The following is a 13782-nucleotide window of genomic DNA, read 5'->3' on the forward strand; positions in this document are numbered from 1 at the left end:
ACTGTTCTCTAGTGTTTGAAATTTAGAGTTTTTAAAAATGAGATTTTTGGGAATATCTTAGATTAGAAATCTGGTTGATAGACATACCCTTTGTATTGTCATGTTTTGATGTTCTACAGAGCTATCTAGCAACCATGCAGGTGATGGCTTGATCATTTCACATTTCTTCTTGTCTTGTCTTAGGTTTTCTACCCTAGCAAAGATGGTACTAAGATCCCCATGTTTATTATTCACAAGAAAGGGATTAAATTGGACGGTTCTCATCCTGCCTTCTTGTATGGATATGGAGGCTTCAACATATCAATTACACCAAGCTATAGGTAAGCAGTGGGGTATTTTATGCCTTCTGAAGCAATTTGATGTTAACAACTGTCAGAAAGGACTGAGAGCTGGCTGGACTCAGATCTGCAGTGTTAAGGGTTTCAAGTCCTTGAGAAGTAAGATGGAATTGCAAGGGATGCAGATCAGAGTTCAGGCATCATTTGTTTGTTTTCCTAGTTCTGAAATCAAGGGACTTGCCCAGAATCACAGAATACATTTCTGTCAGAGTAGAGAAGTGCTGTGCTCTTCTCAGGTTTACAACAGGCACAATACTCTGTGAATTATAGCTTAACCACTTCCTGCTTTGCCACTGAGCTCAACAGAAAAGGCATAATACATTGAAGTGCTGAACCGATACTATAGGAAGTTTCCTTTTCACCAAATATGTCTTAAATATTAAAGAAAATTCTTGTGTACTTTAAATTATGAAAATTCACATGTATTTTCATTTACTTCTGTGGAGGTTGTCAGAAGCAAAATCATACTGTGTTCCTATATAATTGTGAACAGATAATTTTGTCTGGAGGTAGGTTTGATAAAGGCTCTGCATATGCAAAGCAATGTGTTGTAAACCAAAAATGCTGTTTGCAAAACAGGATTTGTAGCTCTCCAAAGCCATAACCTATATTGAATACATATCCTCGTTTAAAGAAAAGGCTTATTTCCTCTGCATGGGAATTCAGATAGTCTTAGCAAAAGTGGCACTGATTGTCTTAGAGCTTTGATGTATAACAATTGTTTCTAAGCAAGGCAGAAGTAAACAGAAATGCAAAGGGCTGAATGGAACACTGTTTTTCAGATAGACAGGCAGCTCACTAATACAAAAATAATCTATTATCAAACCATCCTGTTAAGTTTGTGTGCCACTAGTCTTCTTTTAGAGTCAGTGTATTTCAAGAAATCCTTTGTAGTGCTTGCTCCTCCAGGTCACAGTGATTGTATTTCTAAGTAGGATTTACAGTCTCTGGTGCTCTATATCAAATGCCTTGCCTAACAATGGACCTCACATCTTGCACTTTGTGATTACTGGAAAGTATTTTATATGCCTTGTAAAGCTACTTTTTTAATTTCCTGTGGTTTTTTTGTGAGACAATTATATAACCAGAATGGGTTTTAAATTCCCTTTTAGATTAGACTCAAGCACTGATTTATTACGGTCTATTGTAGATGCTGAAAACTGCGATAAAACTTACCATGTTTTCTTTTCCAAAGTAAATATAATGTATTTATTGATTTGGGATAAAATTTCATGTGCTGCAGAACCAATGTGAGTTGGCTGCTGGCAAAAGGAGTGGAAGGTATCCCGTGGTCCCTTGTTCCATCTCCCTTTCATTAGCCCTGATGTTTGCTGGAATTTTTGCTAAGCTCATTACCTTCACAATCCTAGCAAAAAGGATGGGTGGCTTTTTCTGCCACTTGGGCAAGTTGAAATTTTACTTGTAGGAGCCCAGCATTAGCAAGCAGCAAGAAAGTGCAGCTAACAGAAGAAGGGAAGATGGGAGAAAGGAGCCCTTTCTACAGTGGCCTGTATCTTTCAGAGCCCCATGAAACTGTACTCTTAAATAAGAGTATGAATCTGAAACAATACCTTAAAAGTAAGAAGCACAGAGAACTATCGGTCTCTTTTAATAAATATGTTATTCCACTACTGTGAAGAAGACACAGGTGATCTGTATCTCCCTCCTCATTCTTTCCTTGTAACAGCAACACATCTCTTCTTAGCATTTCAAAAAAAGAGAGAAAGACCAAGGCCTTGGAATGCATCTTTACTGTTAATAAACTCAGATTTGCATACTTGATGAGGAAGAACATTCTGGAAGTAAGCAGGTGTAGAGCAAACAAAGGCAATGACAGAGCCTTTATTTGAGAAATAGGTGCTATAGGAAAAGATATCAAAGAGGAATTAACTCACCTCTCCCAGTAACAGTTTGGAGAAAGGGGTGAGCTGAGGAATGGAGCTTTCTCCTGTTTGTACTCTCACATTGCAGAAGGAAAGGGTAGGGGGAAGGGGAACCCATGCAGACTCAGACTGCACACATGCTCCCAGAAGCATTGCTGAGACAGAAAGGGTGTCTCTACAAGCCATCACATGTTCATGTGTTGGTTCAGGCTGTGACCCTGGAATTCCACTACAGTAGGCAAGATCAGGAAAGGAAATTGTAATAGAGAAGTTATGTCAGAAAGGCACGACTTCCATACCTAGTAGACTCAATGCATGACTATGTGTCCCTGTTACTATACACTATGGTATTTAGGAGTTGTTCCCAGTTCCTATTTCTCCTATCATAGACTCATCTTGGTCAGCAAAGACCTTAAGGATCACCAAGTCCAACCATCAGCCTGACCTACCAGGTCCCTTAGTGCCACATCACACAACACATAAATACCTCCTGGGACGAGAACTGCATGTCTACCATGGGCTGCCCATTCCAATGCTTAACCACCATCTCCATGAAGAATTTATTTCTAATATCCAGCCTAAACCTCCCTGGTATGTTTCTAGACTTCTGATTTTTTCCAGTGACCATCTTCTGTCCTATACTTCTTCAAGTCAGTGTAATATTTTCTTGCTGATATTTTGCATCCATCAATGTTAGCCAGCTCTTCAAAAGTGATATTGCTTTTCACTTATTCCCTCATGCATACACATGCACAAGAAGTCTTTTCCCCTGAAAGCAATAGAAACAAATCAACAAGTAAGAGGATCCAAAAATAACTATGAGAATGATAGGCCAAAGTCATTAAGTCAGTTACAGCAGTGTTTTATTTTTGAATGCAAGCATGCATCTTTTATGTGTTTCTCTTGACCAAAGAGCTGTATTCAGTAGCATTTCTAAAATGTGCACACTAGAGCGCTGTCATTAATTATATACAGCCTGCATAGTGAGTGCAAGTTAAAATTGATGGAATTGGCACCTGTGGCTTGGCAGATCTGCTGTGGTGATGCTATTGCAAACCCACCAATAATACCTCAGATTCTGCTAATTACACTGCAGGAAACAGCATGTGTCCCCATACTGTTCTGTGGGTGCCTCTGCAGGTGCAGTAGAAGCAATTTCTCATGCACCCAGAAATACAATTGATTGTGAAGCAGACTGTGAAATTGTATTTCACTGCTACAGGGCCAGATTCGACCAAGCCTTTAAGCACAGAGATGGCACAGGGAAAGTCTGTTAGCCCACAGATAGGTCAAACAATGCCACAGCCAGTGATGCAGAATGTGAGATTACTATTTTCTGTTTCTCTGTTCCCATTGCCTCCTGCCCTATAAAAGCTGAGAAAGCATTGAAGTCCAGTGACTCAGGGATCTGGGGATTTTTTCCCTACCACCAATGCACCAGCCTGCATTTTTCCATCAGTTGGTGAGGAAATGGCTATAAAGACTATCAGAGAGAGAAGGGAGCTAGACTTTTCCATACAGAAGGAGACAATTTCTAGACATCTAAGGCTACTGAACAGTTTACTGTGACTTAAACAGCAGGCTGACTTGAAATCAAATCTGGAAACAAGAATCTACTGGAAAAACAGGGGGAAATAGCAGGGTTTGGATGCAAGTTGAATTTTGTGCTATCTGATAATTTTGGATTTTTATTGTCTTAAAAGTTAGTCTATCTTAATTCCTTGAATTTAAAATTGACTTTGAGAAAACTTGTTATAAGCACTAGGCACATCCACCTCAAAATATCAGTCAAGTTAGAGTCTTGTCTCACTTTTATTACTGATCATACCCAAGTGGGTATTAATTAATAGTTATTTGCAGTGACATTACTAGATGTTTGTGTTGAGAGTATGGCTGTAACATTATCAGAAGTGCCTAAATCCCAGTTGTACCAATAAGAATGAACACAAATATACTAAGCCTTACTTACATTTTTGGCAACGTAATTATTACTTCAGTCTCTGGACTTTATCCTATTGAGGGTCTGTGAAACTGAAAGAGAATTTTCTAAGGGAAATGTATAATTAGTGACTGTGTTAGGAACTCTTCTGAAATTCAGTATCTTAGGAGATGATAAGTCATTTTCAGGCCCTCTGAAACTATCACCAATGTAGCACCTGCTAGAGGAGTCTCCATGAAAATGATGCACTGAAGAATTTGGTTCCATGTTGCTCAGATTGCTTGATTAAATATGTTTACTCCTCAGATAGGCACAGTTTCCTTTTCTGAAGATGGAAAGGGATGGCATGTTTTGTTTTTAAAATAATCTCAGACATTGCGTTTGGGTAGCAAATTCATACCTCACCTTCAATTCCTCTTCCTTGCACCTTTGGTTGGTTACTCGATCAAGTAAGTTGTACCTAAACTTTCTATTGATTTTGTCTGGGACAGAGACACAGAAAAGTAGTGCAGTTTTCTGTGAGATTTTGCAGCTTTAACATAGCAAAATTTAAGAAGCTGCCATCTTATGGGACAAGCTATTGTGAGACTACTGTACATCATCAATGTGTTAACCTGTAGGAATTGGACATCCTTGAGTTTGACAGAATAATTCTCTCTGACCTTTGCACAGTATGCCTATGGAATATCAATCTTACCAATGATCAGCATGTCCCAGTGATCGAAGGAAAAATACTATTCACAGTGATGAACTCAAGAATTGATTTTACAGAAGCAGAAATCATTCATGCCATCTGATGGCCACAGATAGCTGATCTAGAAAGATTATTTCTTTTTCTGGCAGGCTATAGAAATGCTAAAGTCTCTTATTTGTCATCTTTCTGCTTTTTTTTCTTTTTTTTTTTTCTTTATTTTCTTAATCTTTGGCACATATGTCAAAACCAACTGCCAAAACATACGTAATTGCTTTGTGAAGTATTTACTATTGTGAAGTTTACTTGTCTTGGTATTACATCCACATGAGAAATGCTGTAAGACAACTGTCTTTCAGGACATTTCAGATGAGCAGCAGGAGGGGCTTAAAGGTAAAAAGACCTAACCTTTGCTCTTATGGTTGAATAGGTTTAAATATTGCTGTCAGTGGTCTCTTCCATAAACAAAAATTTCAATTAAGTAAGTAAGAAAGATTTAAGTAAATTCAACTGAAAAAAGAAATTTAAACTTACAAGAGAACGAGGGGGGGGGGACGACAAAAACTTCTTGGTATTAAGTTTGGATATTTACTGTTCTCCTTAACAATAACATAGTTTTAAGTCTGGAGCTTCCACTATGTTAAGCTACTGTCTCTCAATACATGAGAGATAAATATATCTTCTTATTTGTTAAATATAACCTAAATTACTTAAATCCTTTATAAAATAATACTAATAGCTTTCATACTTTTTGCAATTTGACTTCAGCTTTCAGTCAGGTTTGAGAGCTATTAGGGATGGCAGAACTTTTAGTTTTTACTTTTTATATTTAACAAATCAAGTGGAAAATAATGAGGGAGGAGACTGACTATGATTTGACTGTAGGGTCTGGCACAAAATAAGGGTAAATACAGTTTTACAAAGGTCAAAAAAAAAGAGTTAAGCAGGAGTTGTATATACCAGCCCATAAACAAATGTCATGTGCTGATCATTATTCTTAATTCTTTGCTTTCCTCATTTGGGCTAAACTTTCCTCTCCTGAAAAAGCAAAGGACTCACTGAAGGGCAGCAGCTAAAAAGCCTTTGGGGTCCAGTGGTACAGAGTAGCTTACTCGATGTTCCAGAGGCAGAACCAGTGGCCATTCTCCTCAAGGGTGTGAAACTAAAGAAGAGCAGAACAGCTCTGATTCACTCTAAGAGGCTGCAGAGTGTTTCATTTCCATTGACAACCATTGAAAAGTACCTGGCTACTCAGGTTTGCCATCAGAGCAGGACTTTATTATTTCGTCGTTGATCTTAGGACTTTCCTTCAAAGTATTTTTGTGAAAGTGATAGTAATACGGGTACTTAGAAATAAATAATAATATTAATCCTCTGCTTGCTTTTTCAGTGTATCAAGACTTATTTTTGTGCGACACCTGGGGGGTGTTCTAGCAGTGGCAAACATCAGGGGTGGTGGTGAATATGGAGAGACCTGGCACAAAGGTAAATCAGTCCAAGCATAGGAACAAAACTGCAGGCCAAACAGTGAGGCTGATGTTTTCTTTCTGTCCCTTTTCCATACTTGTCTCATTTCACCTTACATTTCCTCCATAGAAAAGTCGGGGTTTTTTTCCTATTCATGTGATCTCTACCTTGCCCAATGTTACCTGAAATTTTCTGTACTTAGGAGACACAACTTGTAGGTAGACATTTTTAAGTGACTTCAGACACCTCTTAGCACCTTTAAAGTATTTCTCTCCCCATTTTTCCAGTACAGTCCTCACTTAAATCCTTTGTTCGTCAGCTTTTCTGGTTGTTGACAGTTTTCTGTGTGTCTTCACCAGAAGAAAAAGCTGAAGAAAGTCCCTCTCAGATATGCAATATAACCTCCATTATTTAGTGATGATGCCTTACTCATATCCCAAGAGTCTGGAGGATAAGTTACTGGAGATCTTGTCAGTAAGGCAAATGCACCAGAACAGTGATGATGCAACATTTTGCATGGGGAGTAATCCATAATAACTTTGTATCAAACATAACAGTATTCCCAGATCATTACATCTTGATATTACCATTTCATCTGTGGTAACTTTTTGTCTGGGTCATTTCCTTACAATTGAGTTAAGAAGTAATGGTTTCATAAATAGAAGCTATATGTGCTTGCAGACGCAGGATATTATTGCTAAAGATGAAGTATCCTTCATTAATTTTAATTTGCAGATTGGTTTGTAATAGGTTTTAATAAAATTTATTTTAATATGATAATGCTTCTTTATTCCACCTACTTCCTCCTTAATTTTGACCCAAGTCTTTCTTGCAGTTGCAAAAATAGATATACATCTGTTCTTTGTTAACTCTAGAAGCAATTATAGGTTTACTGTATGGATTTTGACCTTACACTAGTTCAGAACTTGAAGGGAAGAGTAAGATTTATTTATTTCTCCTTTGCTGCCATGCATTTGAAGACTTTTTCCTTGTTCCAACACATCTTCATTTGATGGTCTTGTTAGTATGAGAGCATTTGTTATAAAATAATGCTCACAATTCCACAAGGAAATCCATATGAGTAAAGTCTGGAGTTACCTTATTCAAATTTTGCAGCGTAGGGATGAAGTATCCAGTTTAAGTTGGATGTGTAGAGTAATCAAAGGATGATGGAAATAAGTACCTTCATATTATATCTAATCCTACTTATTTTAAGGTGGAGTTAATTATCCTGAACCATAGTGGGAGCCTGGGCAATTAGTTTAGACTAAACCACATGGCTTTAAATTAAGTGGAAGGAAATGCAGTTCCATTTCTGCCAGGTACGAGCCCCTGTTACCTGACTGGACCACAGTCTTTCCTTCAGGAATGTGAAGATATTCTCCCCAGACTTTTACAAACATTTAATTGCTTGAAGAGGAATGTACTAGATCTATGGTAGGGGAATCTTTGAGGAGGAACCATTTTTTAGTCCCTTACCAAACAAGCCTCTGAAGGGAGGAAGATACTGATACTGAGATTGGGTCATCTGTGAGCCCTCTAGGTTGATATTCATTCCACATTGATGGCTCACTAATAACATTTCTAACCAAGATGTGATTCTGAATTTCTTATTTGACCACAGCTACATATCATCTGATTTGGAAACATAATAAGAAAAAAAGGTAAATTATCAGCCACATATTCTTTGTCCAGGAAATTAAAATGTGTATTTTATATAGGTGCAAATTTGAAGTTTTATCACCTTAAGAAACTGTCCCTGAGTTTAGTGCTGTTAATGTCCCATTAGATCAAGCCTCAAGTGGATTGTGTGGTTATTTTGTATATATTTTGTAATGCAAAGCTTTTAGCTTTAATATTACTGGTTTGGAATGTTACCTGGCACTCATTCCACAGTGTAAGTATGTATTATTCAGAGTTTCTGAAAGCATTAGAGTTATTGACAAAGCCATTTCATATTCTTTGTGTTGAAAGAATCTTTTGTTTTTGCTGTCTTTCTGACCTGCATCAATTATTAAAATGTTCACAGAATTGGAATTGTTCCCAGGTATTTTTGCACACGTGTTTTTCTGAAGAGATGGATTCACATGGCTTTTATGGGATCAACTGATTTGTTTTATTTGTGTGCTAGGTGGTATCTTGGCCAACAAACAAAACTGCTTTGATGACTTTCAGTATGCTGCCAAATACCTCATCAAAGAGGGCTACACATCTCCAAAGAAGCTGACTATTAATGGAGGTTCAAATGGAGGCCTCTTAGTTGGTAAGAATTGCTTGTATATTTCCTGGGTTTGGTACTGGAGTTTATCAAAGTAGCCTGACAGAAATATATCAGAACCTTTTTCTCAAGAGTTGGCAGAATGTCTGTGCATTAATATATACACCAAACATTAAGTATATACCATTCTACTCTATTTGCCATTTCCAATGGACATTAGGGTTCTGCAGCAAGTACTGACTTCAGTGCTTACGATTACTGTCTTGTTTGCTACAGCTAAGCCCTGGGTAGAATCACAGAGTAAGAATGCATTTAAAAAGAAATTTAAAAAATCTTTTTTATCTCTTAAGAGTAATTAGTATGATACAATAACTGAATAACCAGAAAGTCTGTTATGTGGCATTCAGGAAATTTTGTGTGCCCATGGCAAAAGCCAGAATCCCAAGTTCTGCAGTACTTTGAGCTTCTTATTCAGTCCTTCTGTAGTCATGTGTTCCCATTCCTGAAGGAAAAAATGATAACGTGATATTTCTGCATTTAAGGCCTTTGTACAAGAACACGTGACTGTTTGATTCTAATCGTGTAGTTAAGACATGGTGACAAATCCAGGAATGTCTCTTGTGCAAAACACTAAATTCAAGTACTTGAAAAAGTCATGGACTTTTGAGGGTCTGTGTATATGTAATGCTGTTACAAGTGCTTTTCATTCACTGCTATGTTCTTAAATTCAAGGAAATTAATAGCCTTCTTAGAAAAGGTTCCACAAAAAAAAATCTCATATTCTAAGCAGCCTTTTAAAAGCTACAGCATTTATTTCTGATTATATCCTAGTGACTAAAAGTGGTAGAATAAAAGAATAAAAAAGAGTTATTTGTTTCAGGCTTGGCAGAAGAAGAAAACACAAAAGAATAACATTGTGGTTAGTTTAGCTTATTTTAAAAACAACATGAGAGACATGAGACAGTATGACAGAGATGATCTACTCATGAGAAAAACATTTAGTTTATTGAAAATGAGATTTATTAGTACCACCCTTTGCATGCTCCGCTTGTTATACTACCCTCTGTTTAACAGCTGCTGAATACTCACTCTGTTGATTATTTTTTGTTGTTGTGAACTAATATCTTGTGTAAGAAACAAGATTTGGAGTTACACAGCTGTTTGATCTGAGCCATCTTGGCCACTACAATTATTTTAAAGACAAACATGCATATTTTGTCATATTTTTGCATATTTGCTTCTCACATGGCAGAAGGTGTTTGCATATTGTAAACAACACCAATAGAAATGGCTGAAAAAAATAGAGGAAAAAAGGTTTTACACATCATTGGGAGTACAACCACTACAAAAGTCCATTTTATGTGAGCACAGTTATATATATATATATGAAAATTCTGTTAAACTTCCAATGTGTTACATAGCTTCTGCAAATACTGTTTTATCCTTACTTGCACAGTTTCACTCAGGATAGCATTCATCCTACCCTGCTTTAGTCACCAGAAAAATCTGCTTCTTCATAAACATGTTAGCTTGGCACCTTCTTTAGGTTAGGGGAAGCGAGTGCAGAGGGCATGTCATGCCTGTATTAGACAGATGCTGTGAGTCTAGATGCCTGTTGTGAAAGTCTAGTGTTAGAAACCTTCTATTTCAATTGATGACTAATTACAATCCATCTGGATTTCTTTATTCTTAATGAGACAGATTAAAATAGGTGAGTTTAGGAAATACAAAAGTGCTTTTTCAATTTAAATTTTGCAGTAGCTGTTCATAAGACACTGACAAATATAACTGCTTCATTAAGTGCAAGGATCCAGTGCCAAATTTTCTGAGTTTTTATTTTCTGAGGGGAAAAAAATAAATGATAAGGAAAAATATTGTCATTCTTCCAAAATACTGTTTCTTTTTAATCTTAACTAACAGGAGGTGTCTCTGAGGAGCACAGGGCTCTGAACTCCTGCCTCACTGAGTTGAAAAACAATACTTCCTTGTCTTGTATGATAGGATCCCAAAGCTCAGCACAGCAGCACAGCTGTGACCTGAAAGCCTCTTTCATGCAAGTGCAGCATTTGTCCTCTTGTGTTTGCTTAGGCAAACAGTTCTGAGGCTTTGGAACCAAATTTTAAAGCTTGATGTGTAGAGGAATAAAATTAATGAATAAATTGTTGTTCCAGGTTACAGCTCCAAAATGCATATAATTATGGCTAGCAAAAGGGGTGTGATGGGAACTGATAAGTGACTCCAAAAGTGTTTTCTTACTGAAGTAACTATTCTGAGAGCTAGGAGCAGCAGTTCTGATATAATCCTGAGCAACGCATAGTCCTTCAAGAGACGTGTTTTACAATGAAGAATTGAATGAATTTGATTTTACTATAGGTGTTTGGGCTCTTTTTTTCCTAACAGAATAGCATTTCTCTTCAAAAAAGGAAAGGACTTGAAAAGGAGAGATCTGAAAGGTTAAGTTAAAAGGGTGAAGAGCTTTTAGATGGCAGCCTTATATAAGAAAAAGACCCAGGGAGTGTAGTTACATTATCAGAGATGACTAGAAGTAAAATAACATCCTCCAGAAAACAGAAATGAGATTCAACTGAAGAAAACAGGATAAAAATAAGCTTTGACAGGGACTGATGGACCACAGGAGATTGAGCAAATTGCTAACAACATAAAGGTTGCTAATAAAAACTTTCTGTGTGTGTATCAGAAGCAGGAAGCTGACCAGAACATCTTTGGGACTGTGCAGGAGCACTAAATAAAAATAAAGGCATAACAGAACAAGAAAATGGTTCATTTCTATTGATGTTCCTTACTACAGAGCATTGGGATTTCCCTTCATCAGTCTCTCTTTGTGGGTGATGCTCTGTGGAGTTGCCTCAAGCTGAAGCATTAGCAGAAGAGGTTTTAGAGTAAATCAAATGAAAAATCGTGTCTTGCCAGGACCAGATGGTACACACACAAGATCCTAAGTGAATTCCAATATGAAATTGCAGGCTACTAAGCCTGAATGTCTGATGAACAGAAGGGAACAAGTTTAATGCCAATTTTTAAAATGGTTGATGGCTAACCACAAACTGCAGATCAGTAAATCTGACTTCTGTAACAGGCAAGCCAACTGAAACCAATAAATAATAGTTGACATGCATGGTGAAGAATTTTGCAGGCTAAAGTTGCGACATGAAATCTTAGAGCTATTTGAAGGAGTCAGTGAGCATGTGTTGCATGTAACAGTGATCTGGTTATTCTCAGATTTTCATGAGCTTTTGACGAGATTTCAAGAATTTGAAAGAAAGTTCTTGTTGAGTTGGATGGAAGGTTGCTGTTGTGATATCCTGATCAGCAGAAAACAAAGAATGGGAATAAATAATCTGTTTTCACAGTGGACACAAATGAGAAGCTGAAGAATTTGAGAAAGACTGTTTCTGGGTTTGGATGCACAGTGATGAGCTCTGAACTAAGGGAGGGATCTGTTGTGGTAGTTAAATGAATAACTCGGTACTGTTATTTCTTATGCTACAAAGAAAGTGTGGGGAATTTGTAAAATCATCTGGCAATAGATTTAAATCAAGAACTGAAGTTGGAATTGAAGAACTCATTGCTGCAGGATATCATAGCAATAGATGAGTAAGCATTGAGAGAGGAAATAGATGTATTTATGGAGGATGCTTGTTTTGGTGTCTGAGGATAAACTCCAACTCAGGAGAAACCAACCGACTAGTTGAAAAGCTGACATTGTACAGGAAATCTCAGTATTTTCTGTATTTAAAGCTCTTCTCCAGAGCATCCGCCAGTTGCCACTCTTGTAAATTGAACATGAAGCTAGATGGTTATTTTTTCTAATACGAGGCAAGAATCATGCTTAAAGAAATTGTCTCTTCCAGAAGTAGGAAAATTAAAATAATAACAAGAAAAAAATACTACCGTAACTTTTTTTTAAAAAAATTAAAATGACGTTATTCCTCTGACTTTGTAGAAGTTTGCTTCCATTAGAACTCTTTTCGTACGAATTGACATAGTAATTATGGAAGAAAACTTATCAGTAAATGGAGAATTTTGCTCCTTAATGTCCTTTTCTTTGTTGACAATAATGTTAGAAAGTGAATGGTTCAGCACACTCCAATTACAGTGGTCCAAAAGTTCACATATTTAACAAGTGCATTGGAAGATATATTTTCTAAGAACTGTGCTTAGTGCTTTAGAGAAAATAGCTCCTAAGTTCCTTAGGAAATAACAGCTTTGACAGTTATAATTGTTATCCATTTATACAATTGTTTTCATTTTTTTCTTAGAAAACTTTCATTTCACACACATTGGAGGGCTTCTCTCATTGCAACTGGTTTTATATTGGATATTTTGTATTAAGGTTCTTTGGCTTCAGATATTACATGGGAAATCCACATTTGTTTTACCTTAACAATTTCCTGTTAACAATTTTCTGAGTTTTGTTGTTGTTGTTGTTTCTTTTCTTTTATAAACCTGGATGTTTCCTTTGGAGAGACATCTTTGTAGAAGTTTTTCTGACAATAACTTACTGTTATTGGGCCTTTTACTGCTGAGTTTAATTCTTTAAGGTATTAATACTAATAGAGTTGTTTTCTTGTCAAAGCTGCCTGTGCTAATCAGCGTCCTGACCTCTTTGGCTGTGTTATTGCCCAAGTGGGAGTAATGGATATGCTAAAGTTCCACAAGTACACCATTGGCCATGCTTGGACTACTGACTTCGGCTGCTCTGACAATAAAGAACAGTTTGAATGGCTGTACAAGTAAGTGTCTTTAAATACTTCTGTCATGGTTAAAATGCAAACTCTGCTCAACAGTTTCAGGTTGTCATGATAAATAGCCGTTATTATTAGCTAATATGAATTATTTCATTCTTTTCTCACATTGTGTTTCTGGAGTTTACAGCTTCTTTACAAGTCAACTTTGCATGAGAACAACTCTTCTCAAAGCCCTGTTGAGTTAACTGATTATAGTTTCTGAAACCATATTCTACTAGCAGCTTTAACCATTTGTTAGGTACTCTTTCCAAACACTTGCTTTAGGCTGTCACAACAGAGTATTCTCAAGTGAACCATTACGCAAATTGTATTTTTTATGCTGGGTAGAGGCAATGACCATTATGAATTGTATTATACAATGTGGATAGGATTTATTTGTAGGAATTGAATGGCAGTAGACCACAACAGGATATTAATTCAGTTCTTAGGCTCTTGCTAAGAGTTCTGGAAAGATCATTTAGAAGGGGGGGAAAAAAA

The 13782-nt window shown here is 36.8% G+C and overlaps 1 protein-coding gene and 1 long non-coding RNA gene across 2 annotated transcripts in view; one reads left to right on the plus strand and one right to left on the minus strand.

The window, feature by feature from the left end:
- LOC107311843 overlaps positions 1-2781 on the minus strand; it is a 29640-nt gene extending 26859 nt beyond the window's left edge. The window contains exon 1 of the long non-coding RNA XR_001554273.2: positions 2234-2781. This is a non-coding gene — a long non-coding RNA (uncharacterized LOC107311843). The remainder of the gene's footprint in view (positions 1-2233) is intronic.
- The window catches only part of PREP (prolyl endopeptidase), an 81885-nt gene that overhangs the window by 65239 nt on the left and 2864 nt on the right, over positions 1-13782 (plus strand). The window contains exons 12-15 of the mRNA XM_015858711.2: positions 184-320; positions 6242-6336; positions 8450-8581; positions 13134-13290. Coding sequence (XP_015714197.1) covers positions 184-320; positions 6242-6336; positions 8450-8581; positions 13134-13290 — 521 coding nt within the window. The remainder of the gene's footprint in view (positions 1-183; positions 321-6241; positions 6337-8449; positions 8582-13133; positions 13291-13782) is intronic.

Source organism: Coturnix japonica, chromosome 3 (genome assembly GCF_001577835.2).
Source record: "Coturnix japonica isolate 7356 chromosome 3, Coturnix japonica 2.1, whole genome shotgun sequence".
Lineage (NCBI taxonomy): Eukaryota > Metazoa > Chordata > Aves > Galliformes > Phasianidae > Coturnix > Coturnix japonica.